The following is a 16,598-nucleotide window of genomic DNA, read 5'->3' on the forward strand; positions in this document are numbered from 1 at the left end:
ATGAGGCATGGAAAACATGGGCTAGGTTACATTTTAGGCTGTGATTTGTCCTACCCTGCAAGTTTGCACTTTTCTAATAATTGTGGAAATTGCTTTGTTTCTATACTAATTTGAACTACAAATTTCTTGATGCAAAAAGATGAACTAACTCTTGTAGAAAATAAGAAATTGTAGATAATTGAATTTGCTTTCCAATGCATGAAGAATCATGTCAATTAGATCTTTGTAGACTGAGAAATGATAGAAATATCCTTAACTAGTCAGTACCCCTTTCCAGATTTTGACAGTAAAAATGCACTTCTGTATTTCAGAATTTTGACTATGAAAACATATAAACTGGATTTTTATGTTTCATAAGAAATGCAACCCTTTTTCTTATCTTCAAAATGGTTCAATAATTATCTCAATTCAATACTTGTAACTCATGTTATAGCCGAAATACCAGAAGGTGTCAGAGCAACCAATCTTTTCTGGTTTTGATCTTATTTGCATTTTACACTTTAAACAATTTGCACTTCATGTTTACTTTAAAACATTAATAATCTTGCAAATATCATCTTACTTTACTTCATTTGACGATTAAACTATTAAAGTTTATAAAAACATGAAGTTTAAACCACTTAAAACTGTAGAAATGCTATTTTCACACTTAAACCACAAAATTCAACATTCACTAGAACCCTATTTATTTAACTATTAAAAAAACTACAATACACCAAAAATTAAGTAATCAAACACACTAAAAAGATGCCAAATTAACACTTATCATTGAACTAGTGAGTTTTAATGAGAATTCAGAAGGCATTCAATTGTTGCCTAAGATGGGGTTAGGTTTGGGCCGTAAGAAATTGGTACCACAACTTTAGGTAGCTCAAAGCTAGCTTTGCTCCTCTGACTATGGGCATGATATCTAGGACTAGATTTTAACCAAATCTTGGGAAACTAGCATGTTGTTGTATTGAAAAATAAAGATGATCTATGGTCGGGAGGAGCTGGCGTAAGTTGTGGATCAACTTTATTTTGGTTCCACAGCGAGGTTCCTATATTGTTGAAGACGATTTTGAGTGAGAAAGGTGTAGATTTGGTATACTGAGATCAAAAATATAGATGCTAAAGCGATTATGGATCAGATCAATTTTCCTGGCGTTTGGGTCATTGTCACAAGGGTTGACATGTGAAATCATTACTTTAAAAAGATGAATGTGGTTTTAGAATATAGATGCCTTAATTGTCCTTAAGATGTCTGGGAAGTTATTAAAATCTCTATTTTGAATCTAAGCCTCTTCAAAACCAATACCAATTACTAATAGTCTAATTACAAGAAGGTGGAATCCCATACCCATTAGGGATAAAAACATTATCATATGCACAACTATCACAAAGCTAGGATGATTCTTTAAGCAAGTTTGGACGAGAGGAAAACCTTGAATGTGCGAGACGTATATTCTTCAATGCAGTTATAATAGTCCAAGAGTTGGCTTCTAATTTTAGAAAAATTTTATTTTCACAATAAATAAATAAACATTAGATAGTGACAATAAACCAAAAGAACAAAAAATGTGGAAATGAAACCATTTATTAAAATATGATCCCTCAAAGACATTGAAAAATTCTTTGGCTCCGCAGTTAGCTTCCTTCACTTCATGCTCTTTGACCTTTGACAGGTTGTTATGGCCTGACCTGACCAGAGTTGAAGAAGGAAATACAGAGAAAGAAAGGAGAAACAGAGACTTGAGAGAGAAGATAGAAATTATAGGGAAGGGGAAGAACTGAATTTGGTTGTATTATCTGCATACCCCTTGCGTCTCAACCTTAGGCTTATTTATACAAGTTCCATTATCTAGATCCTTCCATAACTATTACAGAATGCTCAAACTGCTTCATTCGATTTTGAGCTTTGATTAAATTCCCCTTCAGCAACTCATTCCATTTCCTCGTCCCCTAGCCATTGCTCCACTGCAGCCACTGGGGTCTCCCAGGCATTGATGCCTAACTGAGATGGTGGATAACCATACAGAGCTTGGAAGGGAGTCATTTTTAAGGCTGTGTAGTGGTTGGTGTACACCCATTCTGCAGCAGCCAGCAATGACTTCCATTTGTGAGGTTGCTGGAAGCATAAGCACCTCAGGTATGTCTCTACACACCTATTCAACCTTTCTGTCTGCCCATCAGTCTGGGGGTGGTAGGCAGTAGAGTAGTGCAGCTTAGTGCCTAGTTTTCCAAATAGCTCCTGCCAAAACAGGCTGGTAAACAGCCTATCCCTATCAGATAAAATGCTTAGTGGCAATCCATGCAACTTATAGATGTTATCGAAATATATGTTAGCCACAGATTGTGCTGTATGCTTAGGTGGTAGTGCTAGGAGGTGGCAATACTTAGTAAACCTGTCAATGACAACCATTATTCCCTCATATCCTTGGGACTTAGGCAACCCTTCAATGAAATCCATTGAGATGTGTTGCCATGCTTGTTCAGGAATAGGTAGAGGTTGTAGCAGTCCTGATGCCTTGCAATTTTCTACCTTACTCCTCTTACAAACATCACACTGCTGTACCCATTTTTCCACTTCTCCTTTCATTCCTGGCCAGAAAAAGGGTCCTTTCAACCTTTGATAGGTCCCCAGGTTGCCTGAGTGACCCCCAATGTAAGAGTCATGGAAGCAAGATATCAGTTTCTGTCTTAAGTTACCTGAGGAACCAACGTACACCCTGCCTTTATACTTGAGTAAACCCCTTGTAAATGAGTAATTTGGGAAGGAATCAGGTACAGTAGTCAGGCCTTCAGTCAATTTGGTTACATTATCATCCCCCTTGTAACTCTCCAGGACCTCAGATAGCCATGCAGGTTCCATGACTGAGATGCTATGTGTAGAAATGTCCTCCTCATAGCCTCTTCTAGATAGTGCATCAGCTACCACGTTCTCCTTTCCCTTCTTGTACTGTATTTCATAGTCCAGTCCTAACAACTTAGTGAGCCATTTCTGCTGTAGGGGAGTGGTTATCTTCTGCTCTAGAAGATACTTTAAGCTCTGGTGATCTGTTTTTATGATGAAATGATTTCCCAACAGGTAATGTCTCCACTTGGAAACTGCTGTGATAAGGGACAGCAACTCCTTCTCGTATATGGACAGTCCAAAATTCTTGGGTCCTAGAGCTTGACTGAGATAGGCAATAGGCCTTCCTTGCTGCATTAGGACTGCACCAATAGCTTTATGACTAGCATCTGTTTCCAGAACAAAGGGTAAAGAAAAATTAGGAAGTGTTAGTACTAGTGTGCTGCTCATTAGCTGCTTCAATTTTTGAAAGCCTAGCTCAGCCTGTTCATTCCAGTGGAAGTTTTCCTTCTTCAATAATTCAGTTAGTGGCTTGGCAATAAGTCCATATCCCCTCACAAACCTCCTGTAATACCTCGTTAGTCCCAAAAAGCCTCTCAATGCCTTCACTGAAGTAGGGGTAGGCCAGTCCATCATGCTCTTGATTTTTTAGGGATCTGCCTGCACTCCCTCTCCACTGATAACATGTCCCAAATATTCTACTTGAGACTGTCCAAAGATGCATTTGGAAAGCTTGGCAAAAAGAGAGTGAGTTTTGAGTGTTTCCAGGACAGTTTTGAGGTGCAAAAGATGAGTGTCTGGATCTGGGCTGTATACAAGGATGTTATCGAAGAACACTAACACAAACTTTCTCAGGTAAGGTTCAAAGACATGGTTCATTAGGCTTTGAAAGGTTGCGGGGGCAGTAGTGAGACCAAAGGGCATAACAGTGAACTCATACAATCCTAACTCATACAATCCTAGATGAGTTTTAAAAGCAGTTTTTGGAATGTCAGCAAGGAACATCCTGATCTGATGGTATCCAGCTCTTAGATCTATTTTAGAGAAGAGCTTGGCTCCATAAAGTTCATCAAGTAAATCATCAATAATAGGTATTGAAAATTTATCTTTGATAGTCAGGTCATTTAGTTGTCTGTAGTCAACACAAAACCTCCAAGTTCCATCCTTTTTTTTAACTAATAGAACTGGAGAGGCAAACGGGCTATGGCTAAGCTGGATAATGCCACTACTGAGCATGTCCTTTACTTGCCTTTCTATTTCATTTTTTTGGTTGTGAGGGTACCTATAAGGTGCTAACTTGAAAGGTTTGGCATTTGGTACTAGGGAAATTTGATGGTCACAGTTTCTGGGAGGAGGAAGGGACTGTGGTTCTCCAAATACAATTTTGTAGTCTTCAAGTAGAGTACCTAGGGAATGTTGAAAACCAGTGTCTAGCTGAGTGACAGTGCATACCTGATCCTCATTTATTTTCAGTCCGCATGCATGCTTCCAAATTCTGGTGCTCCATCCTTCCTTCTCAGCATCATCACTAGGAAGTTTGAGAACAGTCTCCTTAGATTCTCCATGCAACAGAATCCTCTCCCCTTTCTCATCAAAGGACATGTTCAACTGCTTGAAGTCAAAGGTGATGGGGCTGTGTGCCGCCATCCAGTCTACTCCTATGATCACATCATACGGCTCCAAGTTAATGACAAACATATCATGAGTGAACTGTTTACCTTGCATTTCCCAGCTCATGTTTGGAATCATCCTGTTACAGGTCAAGTACTCCCCATTGGCCACCCTGACCCTGAAAGGCTTGATAGACTGGACCAGCTCTGGGTGGAGTTGTGCCACAGATCCTTTGACAAAACTATGAGTGCTTCCTCCATCAACCAGGATTGAAAGTGGAGTTCCTTTGAACCTCCCTTGCAGCTTAATGGTGTTGTAAGTCATCTTCCCAGTTAGTGCATGTATCTCCATTTCTATCCCCTTGGCAGATTGTGCTCCTTGGTACTCGATCATCTCCCCTTCCACCAGATCATCCGGACTATCTTCTATTGCTACAATCAGATGGATTTTCTTCTGCTTACATTGGTAGCCTGGACCAAACTTCTCCTCACACTTATAGCAGAGACGATGCTCCCTTCTGTACTGCAGCTCTGCTGGTGTGATTTGCCTGAAGTTGTAAGGAGTCTGTTTCTTGACAGCATTGGCAATAACAGGTTTGGTATAAGGCATGGTATATTGAGCAGCAGTTTGTGTAGTATTCCCTGCAGAGAGGGATTTTTGGAGAGGCTTGTGCTTCTTGTGGTATGCTTCAAAGGCATTTTCCTGCAATCTGGCCAGCTCAAATGCTTTGGATAAAGTCTTAGGGTCTTGAGTCTTCACCATTGATCTTAGCTCGTCTGGTAGTCCACTCAAAAAACATGAAATGTAATCATTTTCTGGGAGAAGTGGGGCTCGAATCATTACCTCAGAGAGCAGTTCCTCAAATTTTTCCTGGTAGGCTAGGACTGTGGTAGATAGCTGCAATTTATTGAATTCCTCCACTGGATCCATTTGTCCTAACGTTCCAAACCGCTTGCACAACTCTCCAGAAAATTCCATCCAATCCACCTTGTTACCCCTAGTAGACTTGAATCCTTGATACCATACCTCCGTTTTACCTTCTAAGTGGAATTCTGTCAGTTCCATCCACTGCTCTATCGGAATGTGTAGAAGATGGAAATACCTCTGAAGTCTTCTGATCCATTCCCTGGGATTGTCTCCTCTGAACGGTGGAATTTCCAGTTTAGGTGCGCTAGCATGGAAGGAACTCCTGACATTCCTCTCTCCTTGCTCTCGAGTTCCTATGTCTGAATTCCTGGAGTGACTTCCCTCTGGAGAGCCCAATATCCCTTTCTCAGGATTCCCTCGATTCAAACTGGAGAGCTGCTGAGAAATGGCTACCATGAATGCATCTAATTTATTGCTCAGTTCCACACTCACCGCATCCAACCTGTCTTCCATAATTTGTTTGTCTGCAGTAATGGATTCCAGAATTCCTTGGAGTCTGCTATCCTGCCTACGTAGCTGTTCTTCCATGGTCTTCATTCGAGTTCCATCTGCCATTGAATTATAGTGATTGTAGCTTCCTAGTCCAAGGACCGGAAGCTCTGATACCACTATTATGGCCTGACCTGACCAGAGTTGAAGAAGGAAATACAGAGAAAGAAAGGAGAAACAGAGACTTGAGAGAGAAGATAGAAATTATAGGGAAGGGGAAGAACTGAATTTGGTTGTATTATCTGCATACCCCTTGCGTCTCAACCTTAGGCTTATTTATACAAGTTCCATTCTCTAGATCCTTCCATAACTATAACAGAATGCTCAACAGAAAGGATCCTGCCTGCCTGCATGCTGTGCAGTAACGAACCAACTAACTTCTAAGAATCATGCCATCTACATTCTCTACTGCAAATATCTAGGGAAATATCTATGCTACCTAGAGTAATTATCTAGGATCATTACACGGGTTCTCAATATAAGTGTAAGTTTAATCCAAAATATACCCGTTTGACTGCAAGTATACAGGTCAATTAATAGTTTAGGGTATAAATCGAGTCGATCCCATGAGGAGCAACTTTTACAAGTATTAGGTCATTTACTTGCTCTATTATTTAGACTAGCTATCAATAAAAGCAATGAAAATCACAATACTAACTAACTACCTAAATAACTAGATAAGTCACAAGTAAACAATGGAGAAATTTCACTAAATACTTGAGTCTAGGGAAATAGAGTCCACTTACGGCATCAAAAATACAAGTAAATGGATTTATCTCTTATTACTATTCTTATTTAATTAGGAATTCATTTCCATATTTATCAAAACTCATTCTCATGATGTAATGGTCTAGACTAGACTAGTTTTCCCCATTCTCATAGTGAATAGCTAGATCTACTCTTATTTTCCTCATTTATGTTGTTCCATTATTATTATCAATTTTTATTGAATAACAATAACTAAAAACTTGCTATTGGTGATCAAGTAATAACAAGCGATAAGCATGTATAAACAAACAAGTTAATACAAAATGTAATAAGTGTAAATCATATTCAACTTATATCAAATGGCCATAAGTTTCATATTCTCCCTAAATCTAGAAATTTAGCTACTCATGTGATAAAAGACAATAAAGAGCATAACTTCATTACATGCAAACATAATGAATCACATGTAAAAAGAAAGATACAGAAAGCTTAGCCAAGATGATGAACAACCTCCCAATCTTCTATTTCTTCAACAAGATGAATGATACAATGAATTTTCCAAGTTTCTCTTACAAATTCTTAGCTAGAGAGAATGAGAAAAGACTAAAACTACATTCTACCAAAACTAGCAAGAACTTCATAGAACCCCCCCTCTCCTCAATGATTCTTGCATATGTATTGTTAGAAAAGTCAAAAAGTGGTTAATGACAAGACATAAATATCATTTTTTCTTCCCTAATCACTCTTGAGCATGTGCAGCCGAAATTCTTATTTAGAGTTGAGCTGGAAAACAGTGTGAAAATAGAATAAGTTGCAGAACAAGTTGCAGAAAATAGGGGAGAATACGTGGCTCCTCAATACGCGACTTAAACCCATGTATTGAGGTCGCGTATTGGCTCCTAACTTGAATTCTCGATTGTTTTCTGCTCCAATTCATCACTAATACCTCATGCAAGATGTTCTTGTTGTTGTTCATGTATTCCACCATCAATACTTGTATTTGATGCTCTTCTACTTTCCAATTTATCGTTGTATCAAGCGCTAAATGACGAATCGGATCCATCTTGAACCAACGTTGAGAGTTCACCTCAATTTCTACAAATATAACCAACTTTTACACATTAAGTTGCTCAAATAAAAACTTGCAAAATATTGAAGACTAGGGAGCAAGTTACATCTTAAAACATCCTAATTTGTACTAAAAACACACACCAAATGCTACTAATAACCATATATAATAAACACTTATCAACCTTTTTCTTGTGACATAAATTATAACTAACAAATCTTTAAAACAGAAAGAAACTTGAAGGAGAGTATTTGATGTCTTTATAAACTTGAAGTCAAATTAGGGTATTGAAAATGTAATGTAACTTGAAAGAAAAGGCACTAGAAATCTGTAAGCATTATAATAAACTAAAAGAAATAGGAATTTCAAACATAATAAGCTCAATAGCTCTCAATTCTCCCAACCATTTTATGTTACCAATGTATTCTAACACAAAATAGTTGTAGGTAAGGAAAATAATTTTTCTAAAGATTATTATTACATGTAAAACTATTTATGCAACTATTTTAGTACTTGATTGTACGGTCAAAATCTCAACTATTAGTTATGACAACATTTATATGATGGGTTTAATGCCCAAAAAAATTGATGTAGAATAAATGTAAGTTATTGGTTTGCCAGCAAAATTGAAATTTGCCTGAGAATGGTAAAAGAGAAAAGAATAGACCAAAGAAGGCCAAAAGAAGATCCTTTCATTGTTCAATAAGAAAAGAATTGTTTTAGGGTGGATGTTAGCCATCTCATACATTGAACTCCTCAGAATTTTGTTTGAAAACTTTGCAAATGATCCTAAGAATATGGTTCAAGCAAATTCAAATATAGATAGATCTTGAATGCATGATACTAACATTTTCTAAGTTAGTTACTTATCTCATCTAAAGTATCGAATCTAATAAAGAATTGCTTTGCTGCAAAACATAATAAATAATCCAAAAGTTGGCTCACAATTATTGCCAGATGCTTATTTAAGAGAGGGAGAGAGGGAGAAAAAATGGCAAAAGTTAATAATGACATAAAAAAATAAAAGTTCAATCCCTTAAATCCAATTAGTTTTTTTTAGCAGGAGAAATGTGGGATTTAAGAAATGGGGAGGGGTAGGGAAATTAGAACCCATGATCTCTAATTTTCGGAGTCTCAATTTTAACAACCAGACTAAGCCCTTCGAGGCTAATTACACCAAATAGTTCTTGGTGAGAATTTCTCCCAAGAAATTGTAACATTGATCCATAAATACTTTTCAATTAGCCATGTTAAATAGGAGTGAGCAATAACTCTAATTAATATAAGAACATATAAGAACTGGGGTGGGGCAGGGAAATTACAACACAAAACCTCTAATTCTTGGGGTTTTAATTTTAACAACTAAACTAAGGCCTTCGAGGCTAATTACACCAAATAGTTCTTGGTGAGAATTCTCTCAAGAAATTGCAACAAATTGATCCGTAGATGCTTTTCAATTAGCCATGTTATGTAGGAGTGAGAAATAACTCTAATTAAAATAAGAAATATATATATATATATATATATAGACACACATTTCCTTTTATTTAGAAATATTGACACTTGGTGCACCAAATAAACTTTTCATTCCACAAATCTAACAGTGCTTCTTGTAAGGATAAGAATGCTGATTTGAAGTGTAATAAGATCCTTCTAACAAGTCCCAAAGTGGTCATTGGCAACACTTTCATCAGATTTTTGCACTTTTCAATTAACTCAACTGCAAAAAAATGGGATAGATTTTTGCACTTTCTTCAATTGATAAATACGCGACCTTACTTTTGCCTTTATTCTTGTGTGCAAGATTTACGCCAATGCTGCTTGATTCCCAACAACTGGAATATGAACATCAATTGTTAAAATAGATCAAGAGGAATGACGTATTGGTTAATTGAGTGTGCATCAAAGTAAGGAATTTTTTATGCTGTTTAATCTATAAATACCCGAACTTATTCTATTTCATCCATTGTCTCACAAATTAAATTGTGAGTAAGGCTTATTTTTTTAATGATCATTAAAATTAGAAATATATAGTCTAAATTAACCTAAATAAATTTTAATCATGACATAATATTGATCATTAAACTTGTATGATGAATTTAGTACATGATAAAACTGTCTTATGAGCATATATTTAGGTGAAATGTGATTATTAGCGTTGCATGCAACAATGAAATTAACATGGATATGGTAAAAGAGAAAAGAATAATAAAAAGAAGGCCAGAAGAAAATCCCTTCATTGTTCAATAGGAAATGAGTACTTTAATGGTGGATGGTTTCCATCTCATTTCTATAGCTCAGAAATTTGTTTGAAAATCATGCAAGTGATTCTGTGATTATGGTTCAACCAAATTCATATAAGAGGGAAACCTTGAATGCACGGTTGAAATATTCATCTAAGTCAGTTACATATTTCATGCACAGTATCAAAGTCGACAAAGAATTGCTTTGCTGCAAAGCATAGTAAGTAATCCACAGTTAGCTTCTAAATTTTTATCTTCAAATTAAAAAAAAAAGGATAAGTTTAGTAGTGACATGGAATCGTTGAGAAAGAATATATATATATATATATATATATATATATATATACCCTCAAGCTGCTTTTGCTGCACGGAAATCCTAGTTTTAGCATAAAAATTTATATGGTAGAATGAATCAAGTATTACAATTGAAAAATTTTAATATCAATCTTCAATTATTCAAAAAATGTCAAAATTCCATGTAAATCAACATATAATATAGTAGAACAAATAAAACAAAAGTAATAAAGCATATTATGTCCTATAAATTAATCATGGGTAACTAAGTCAAATTTATAATAATTATATTCTATTTTGACATCTAAATATTGATTATAATAAATATTGGGAAAAAATGAGCATTCCACTCTAACTTGTGTACTAGACACTCTGGAATGACAAATTTTTTTACCTACCATTATAAGCGTTCCACACATGAAACAAGAGGTTAAAGTATCCAATGAGTCCTTGTTAAAATGTTTAAAAAGAAATTGTTAACAAATAAAAACAAAAGGAACCCTTTAATGCTATGGTTATATGACCCTTTTATAGATCAGCTATAGAGTATGGAATAGATACTGTATGACAAATCACATTATCTGAAAGAAAAAAGAAAAAGATACGATAGTGATCACATGTTGCATTTTGGTCGCTTTTTAGATTTAATTTCATTTCATTTGGGAAAATTGACACTTGCTGCCTCAAATAATCTTTGTATTAAAAAAACTGGCAATTCATTTTGTACATATGAGAATCCTGACAATTTGTTTTACACTTTTCACATGTTTTACGCTTTTCAATTAATTCAACAACGAAAAAGAGGATACACAAGTTTGCTTCTCTCTTTATTCTTGTGTGCAAGGTTAACGTCAATGTTTTCTGATTCCAAACACTAGAATAAGGAATGCTTTATTCTTTAATTGAGTGTGCATCAAAGTAAAGAATTTTTTATGCCATCCAATCTATAAATGCCTGAACATATTTGTTGTTTCTAATTCTAAACAAACAAACAGTTTTCCACTTCGAAATACACAAATTCCCAGCTAAAAACCAAAGCAATGGCTGAATTGTTTGTTCCAAAGATAATTGATCAACTGAGTGATGTTCTCGTGAAGCAGTTTGGGGAGAGGGTCAACCTGGTGATGGGGGTTGAAAAGGAGGTGGCATATATCAAAACCAAGTTAGAAACGATTCAAAATGTGCTGCATGATGCAGAGAGACGAAGGCTGAAGGACAGAGGCGTTGGAATTTGGCTAGAAAAGCTTGAGGACATAACATTTGAGATGGATGACGTGCTGGACGAATGGAACTTCAAGATTCACAGAGCAAAGAACGAGGGAACTCAACAGAATGCCAGATTGCAGGCAACATTGTGGAGCAAGGTTCGTTCCTTCATCCCATCCCTTTGTTCTTGTCTTAAACAAGTTCCTGTTCGTAGTGATATTGCTTTGAAAATAAAAGGCATAAATGAAAAGTTAGACTTGACTTTGAAAGAGGCAGATCAATTCAAATTTATTTCAACTGTGGCGATTCCTGATTCTCAAGATTTGAAGCGAATTATGACTACCTCAATCATAGACGAATCAAAGATCTATGGTCGAGAATCTGATAAGGATGCTTTACTTGACCAAGTTTTGTCTAAGAGTAGTAGTCAAGGAAGAAAGGGGGTTCAAGTTATCTCTGTAGTAGGGGCCGGGGGTAGTGGAAAGACCACACTTGCCCAGCTACTTTTCAATAACGATAAAGTAAAGAACCACTTTGAACTTAGAAATTGGATTTGCGTATCAGATCCTTTTGACCAGAAAAGGATTGCAAAAGCTATCCTTGAGAATGCTGGTTCTCAAGAATCAGAGTTGGATCCATTGATCCAACGTATAAAAGAAACTTTTTCTGGTAAGAGATTCCTGCTTGTCCTAGATGATGTCTGGACAGAGGATGACCCAAAGTGGGAACCTTTCCAAAACTCTCTCAAGGATGGGGCTCCTGGAAGTGTAATCTTGGTGACAACAAGGAGTCATAGAGTGGCCGCAGTGGTGGGAACAACTCATACTCACCAGATGGCCCTGATGTCCGACTCTGATTGTTGGCTAATAATGCAAAGGATAGCATTTGCCAACAAATCAGGGGACTTGTGCAAGAAGGTGGAAAGAATTGGGCAGAAAATTGCAGAAAAGTGCAAAGGGTTGCCACTTGCTGCAAAGACTATGGGAAGCTTGTTACGGTTCAAAGATACCGTACAACAATGGCAGAATGTTTTGGACAGTGAGATATGGCAATTGAAGGAAGCAGCCGTGGAACTTTTCCCTCATTTGTACTTAAGTTACAATGAATTACCCCCAGAGCTGAAACGTTGCTTCTCATATTGTGCTGTCTTTCCCAAAGATTTTGAGATAAATGTAGAAGAGCTTATTAGGCTGTGGATAGCACAAGGTTATGTTCGCCCAAGACGAAGAGGTGAGAGCTTGGAGCTGGTGGGCCATGAGTACTTCAACAATTTGGCAATGCGTTCCTTTTTTCAAGAATTACAAGAAGTTGAGGGGTACTATGGGTTTCATGAATATATGAAGTGCAAGATGCATGACATAGTGCATGATTTTGCACAATTTCTCACAAAAAATGAATGTCATGCACTTGATGGAACGGGAAGAAATTCATCTAGTGAAAGACCATGTCATCTAACAATTTTGGAAAAAGGCACTGAGGAGGAGATGTTTAGTTCTCGAGTCGTTGATTTTGGACGGCTCAGGAGCTTTTTAACTTTTCCTATAATTGGAAGAGTAGTAGTTCCCCAAAATCTGTTTTGCATTTTGAAGTGCGTGAGGACTCTGACTTTAAGCAATTGTGGGCTAGCTGAAATCCCAGCCGAGATCGGAAGGTTGATTCATCTTCGGCACTTGGACTTGAGTGATAATCTTTTCATTACACTGCCAGAAGCTATATGTGATCTATATTATCTGGAAACTCTGGATATCAATTGTTGTGAAAAGCTTTCGTGCCTTCCTGGAAGGATTGAAGGCCTTGTACACTTAAGGCACCTTTTCAATAAGATGACCGTTGATTTACGTCAAATTCCACAAGGACTCACGAAGCTGACGTCACTTTGTACTTTGGCTAGGTTCATCGTCAGGAGCAACTCTGATGATTTGGCAATTCTGAAGGACCTGAACCAACTGGAAAGATTGGCCATTGTAATTGAAGGAGAAGTAGATTTTGGGAGTGCAAAACTTGGCAAAAAAATCAACATGCGTGAAATGTTTTTGTTATTTAGCGATAGGACCCACTTTATAGAAACTCCAAGTTGCATTGAAACCATGCAACCACCTCCAAACTTGGAACTACTTGTGCTAGATGGCTATCCTGGAGCCCAGTTACCAAGTTGGCTTGTGACGAAGTCTCACGCCAATAACTTGACGAAGCTCAGTATTGCTATGCCCCACAACATCTCATCCTTTCTTGCCTTGCGGAAGCTATCATCCCTAGAAGAGCTTGTGCTCATGGAAGTGGATGAGCTAAAATGTTTGGGTAAGGAATTCTTCGGAATTACAAAAGCACTACATGAGAATAATCGTGATGCCGTTGATACATTGTCAAACTCCGAGTCATCATTCTCAGACGAAGCAATGGCATTTCCAAATTTGAGAAAATTACATTTTTATGCCTTTTACAATTGGACAAATTGGGAAGACTTAAGTGAAGATGATGAAGAAGTTGCTATCTCTATCATGCCACGTTTGGAGGAGCTAGAAATTAGTCAATGTTACAAGCTTGAAGCTCTGCCACATCGCATCCTCAGCAAGATATCATCTCTCAAAAATTTGGATATTCGACTTTGCGACAAGTTGAGGGATCGTTACTCTGACAAAACAGGAAATGACTGGATAAAGATATCACACATTCCTCGAGTTCACATATCCAATTAGTATTAATCTACTCAGGTATGGTTATTCACATATTTTTTTTATGTATCTATCATCTTTGAAGTCAAATAATTGCTCCTTACAGAATTACAACAAACAAAGGCCTGCTTTGTAGAATATGACATGTGCTTAATAATGAATCAAGGGTTAACAGAGCTATATGTATAATGAAAATATGAAATATTCATTAATAATTTAAAGTGGTTTTTTTTTTATTGAGAAGATGCAAGTCATTAACTAGTAAATACAACACTAAATTTCTAACAATATCTAACTGTAAACTCTTGAGTTTGGAATTCCATTGATGTCTTGTCTTTTTATCCTTTTTTTTTTTTTGCTTTTGTCCTTTGTTTTCCAGATAATTTCCAGATAATGCTCATTGATGGCTCAAAGTGAAGCTACAGCAGAAGGCATTGATGGATCAACCTCTACGTCAACTTTTCACTTGGGTTAATGTAAAATTTCAAATAATTGTAAATATGGTTGAAGAGGCACATCCACTTGCTTTGTTCAAATCATTTGTTGAAACCGTATATAGCCTTACAAATTTCCAGATTGAATTTCAAGTGGTTACACAACCAGTCTTTATTTCTTCAAATTATTATTGTCCTATTGTATGTAAGTTTGTGTAGATTTAACAAAGAAGAAAGTTTGTACATCGTGCTTATCTATATAGTGTATTATTGACAATCTATTATTAGCGTATATATTTTATGGTATTATTCTAGGAATAACATGAATTCAAATAATACACGTGTAGCATACATCCAAAACTATTAATAATAAAAAAATCACTACACTGTGAATGCATAAAAAGTTCATCCTCATTCTAATGGTTAAAGGTTAACAAGTTGACAAATTATTCTTTATCTTGTTTCCTTTCTTAAAAAAATGTTTACATAGATAATTTGAATAACAAAAACTCAGACTATAAAAACTCAGCAGTGGTAGTTCTAGTAGTAGTATTTATTGAAGATAAAATAGACTTTGACACATCAGAGTTCATTGTATTTATATTCAACTCCAGTAGTTAGTTATATTTTGATTCTTTGTATAAAGGCAATTAAATCATTTAATCCATAAAACTCACATAAAACTAATGACTTTCGTAATTGAAGTCACTATCTCTCAAGTAGACATTACCTAATAAAAAATTCCATCTCTGGAGAAACAAAATTGGTACCTCCCGTTCAGCTTCCAGAAAATCGAAATATGAAGAATTCCCAAAGAAACAACAGAACCTGGCCCAATGCTACTAGATTGCTACTTAAGTTACCAAGCTTGACAAGAAACTGGCACTAGTTTCACCAACAAGTTTTTTACAAATTAACAAAAATCCCCACAAAACATCAAATTAGAAACCAAAGTAGTGCATGAGAGTATAGAAGAAACTGTTTATAAGGTTATAAAAATCCCAACAAATACTCAATGTAACCCAATGTAGCAAGGAATCAATCATTGCAAGTGTACAGGATGGCCCTATTCTGCCTGCTGAGAATTACAACAGTACAAAGCTCTAGTGTTGGCGGATAGTGCCTGCTTCCTAAAATTTCAGATGGTGTTCAAACAAAGATACAAAATGAACATCATGCCATTAAATATTCTATGACAGCAAAAACAGACTCTTCCCACGAGAGTTTCTTACTCATAGGATCATGACCTAAAGAAGGACAAGATTATGAGTAATGATCAACCAGAATTTGATTTAGAAGCCTACCGATAACTACATGCACTGTCATAAACTAGATGCAACTTGGAACTAATAAAAACTAGATATTTCAGAGTCTTGCTGAGAAACTCTGGTTGGGAAGCCACCAATATCACAGAGATCCACCAGCGGTCGTTATGGAGTTTAACCCCTTATTTGCCTTATAACTCCCAATTTTAACTCAAGAAGTAATGCATTTTGGACGATTGATACCTCACTGCTTAAGTACGAAGCCGCTTTCCAAGCATTACTGTTGGTTGTATTCTACTAAGTTATATTGAGAGAAGGCCTGTTGCAAAGGCAAAACCCAGTATAGGCAGAGGCAACCATAATCACCCCTGTCCGGTGGATCCGAACCAGAAAGAAAAAAAAAGGGTTCTTTATTGATGACATTTGATATGAACGGAACACAAACCAGATGCTATCCACAAAGCAAACAATTCGCCAGACAACAAATAAATACTCCATGGAGTAAATGACAAGAAAATGAAGAGACAAGAAGAAAGCAACACAACAAAATGAAATTGACTTATAGCTGTCAGTTCTCGATCGAGAGCCTCATTTATCATAATGTAACTTTAAGAAATGGGGTACCAATGGGAAAATTGTAGAATACTGGTAAAGATTTGGGCCAGTTTGTACTAATTCCAATACATTCAAAAAAAGTTCCGACATTCACTGTGAAGCTTGACTCCTGAACGATTTCCAGCATCATCTCAATATGATCTGAATATTTAGCCAATCTCCAAAAGGTCCTCGATATAATTCAATGGCAAAGATCCCTCTGAATCTTTCGTACAGATTTGACGTATAGGCC

At 36.5% G+C, this 16,598-nt stretch overlaps 2 protein-coding genes across 2 annotated transcripts; one reads left to right on the plus strand and one right to left on the minus strand.

Moving 5' to 3' along the window:
- Positions 1 to 3,481: 3,481 nt before the first annotated feature.
- Positions 3,482 to 5,926, minus strand: LOC113770289. Its single transcript, XM_027314708.1, has one exon. The coding sequence runs from the start codon at positions 5,924 to 5,926 to the stop codon at positions 3,482 to 3,484; it is 2,445 nt and encodes an 814-aa protein (XP_027170509.1).
- A 5,288-nt stretch (positions 5,927 to 11,214) lies between these two features.
- Positions 11,215 to 14,714, plus strand: LOC113770290 (putative disease resistance protein RGA3). The gene is made up of 2 exons (XM_027314709.1): positions 11,215 to 14,091; positions 14,443 to 14,714. The coding sequence occupies exon 1, from the start codon at positions 11,215 to 11,217 to the stop codon at positions 14,074 to 14,076; it is 2,862 nt and encodes a 953-aa protein (XP_027170510.1). The 3' UTR covers positions 14,077 to 14,091; positions 14,443 to 14,714.
- Positions 14,715 to 16,598: the final 1,884 nt, after the last annotated feature.

This window comes from Coffea eugenioides, chromosome 5 (genome assembly GCF_003713205.1).
Source record: "Coffea eugenioides isolate CCC68of chromosome 5, Ceug_1.0, whole genome shotgun sequence".
NCBI classification, from domain to species: Eukaryota; Viridiplantae; Streptophyta; class Magnoliopsida; order Gentianales; family Rubiaceae; genus Coffea; species Coffea eugenioides.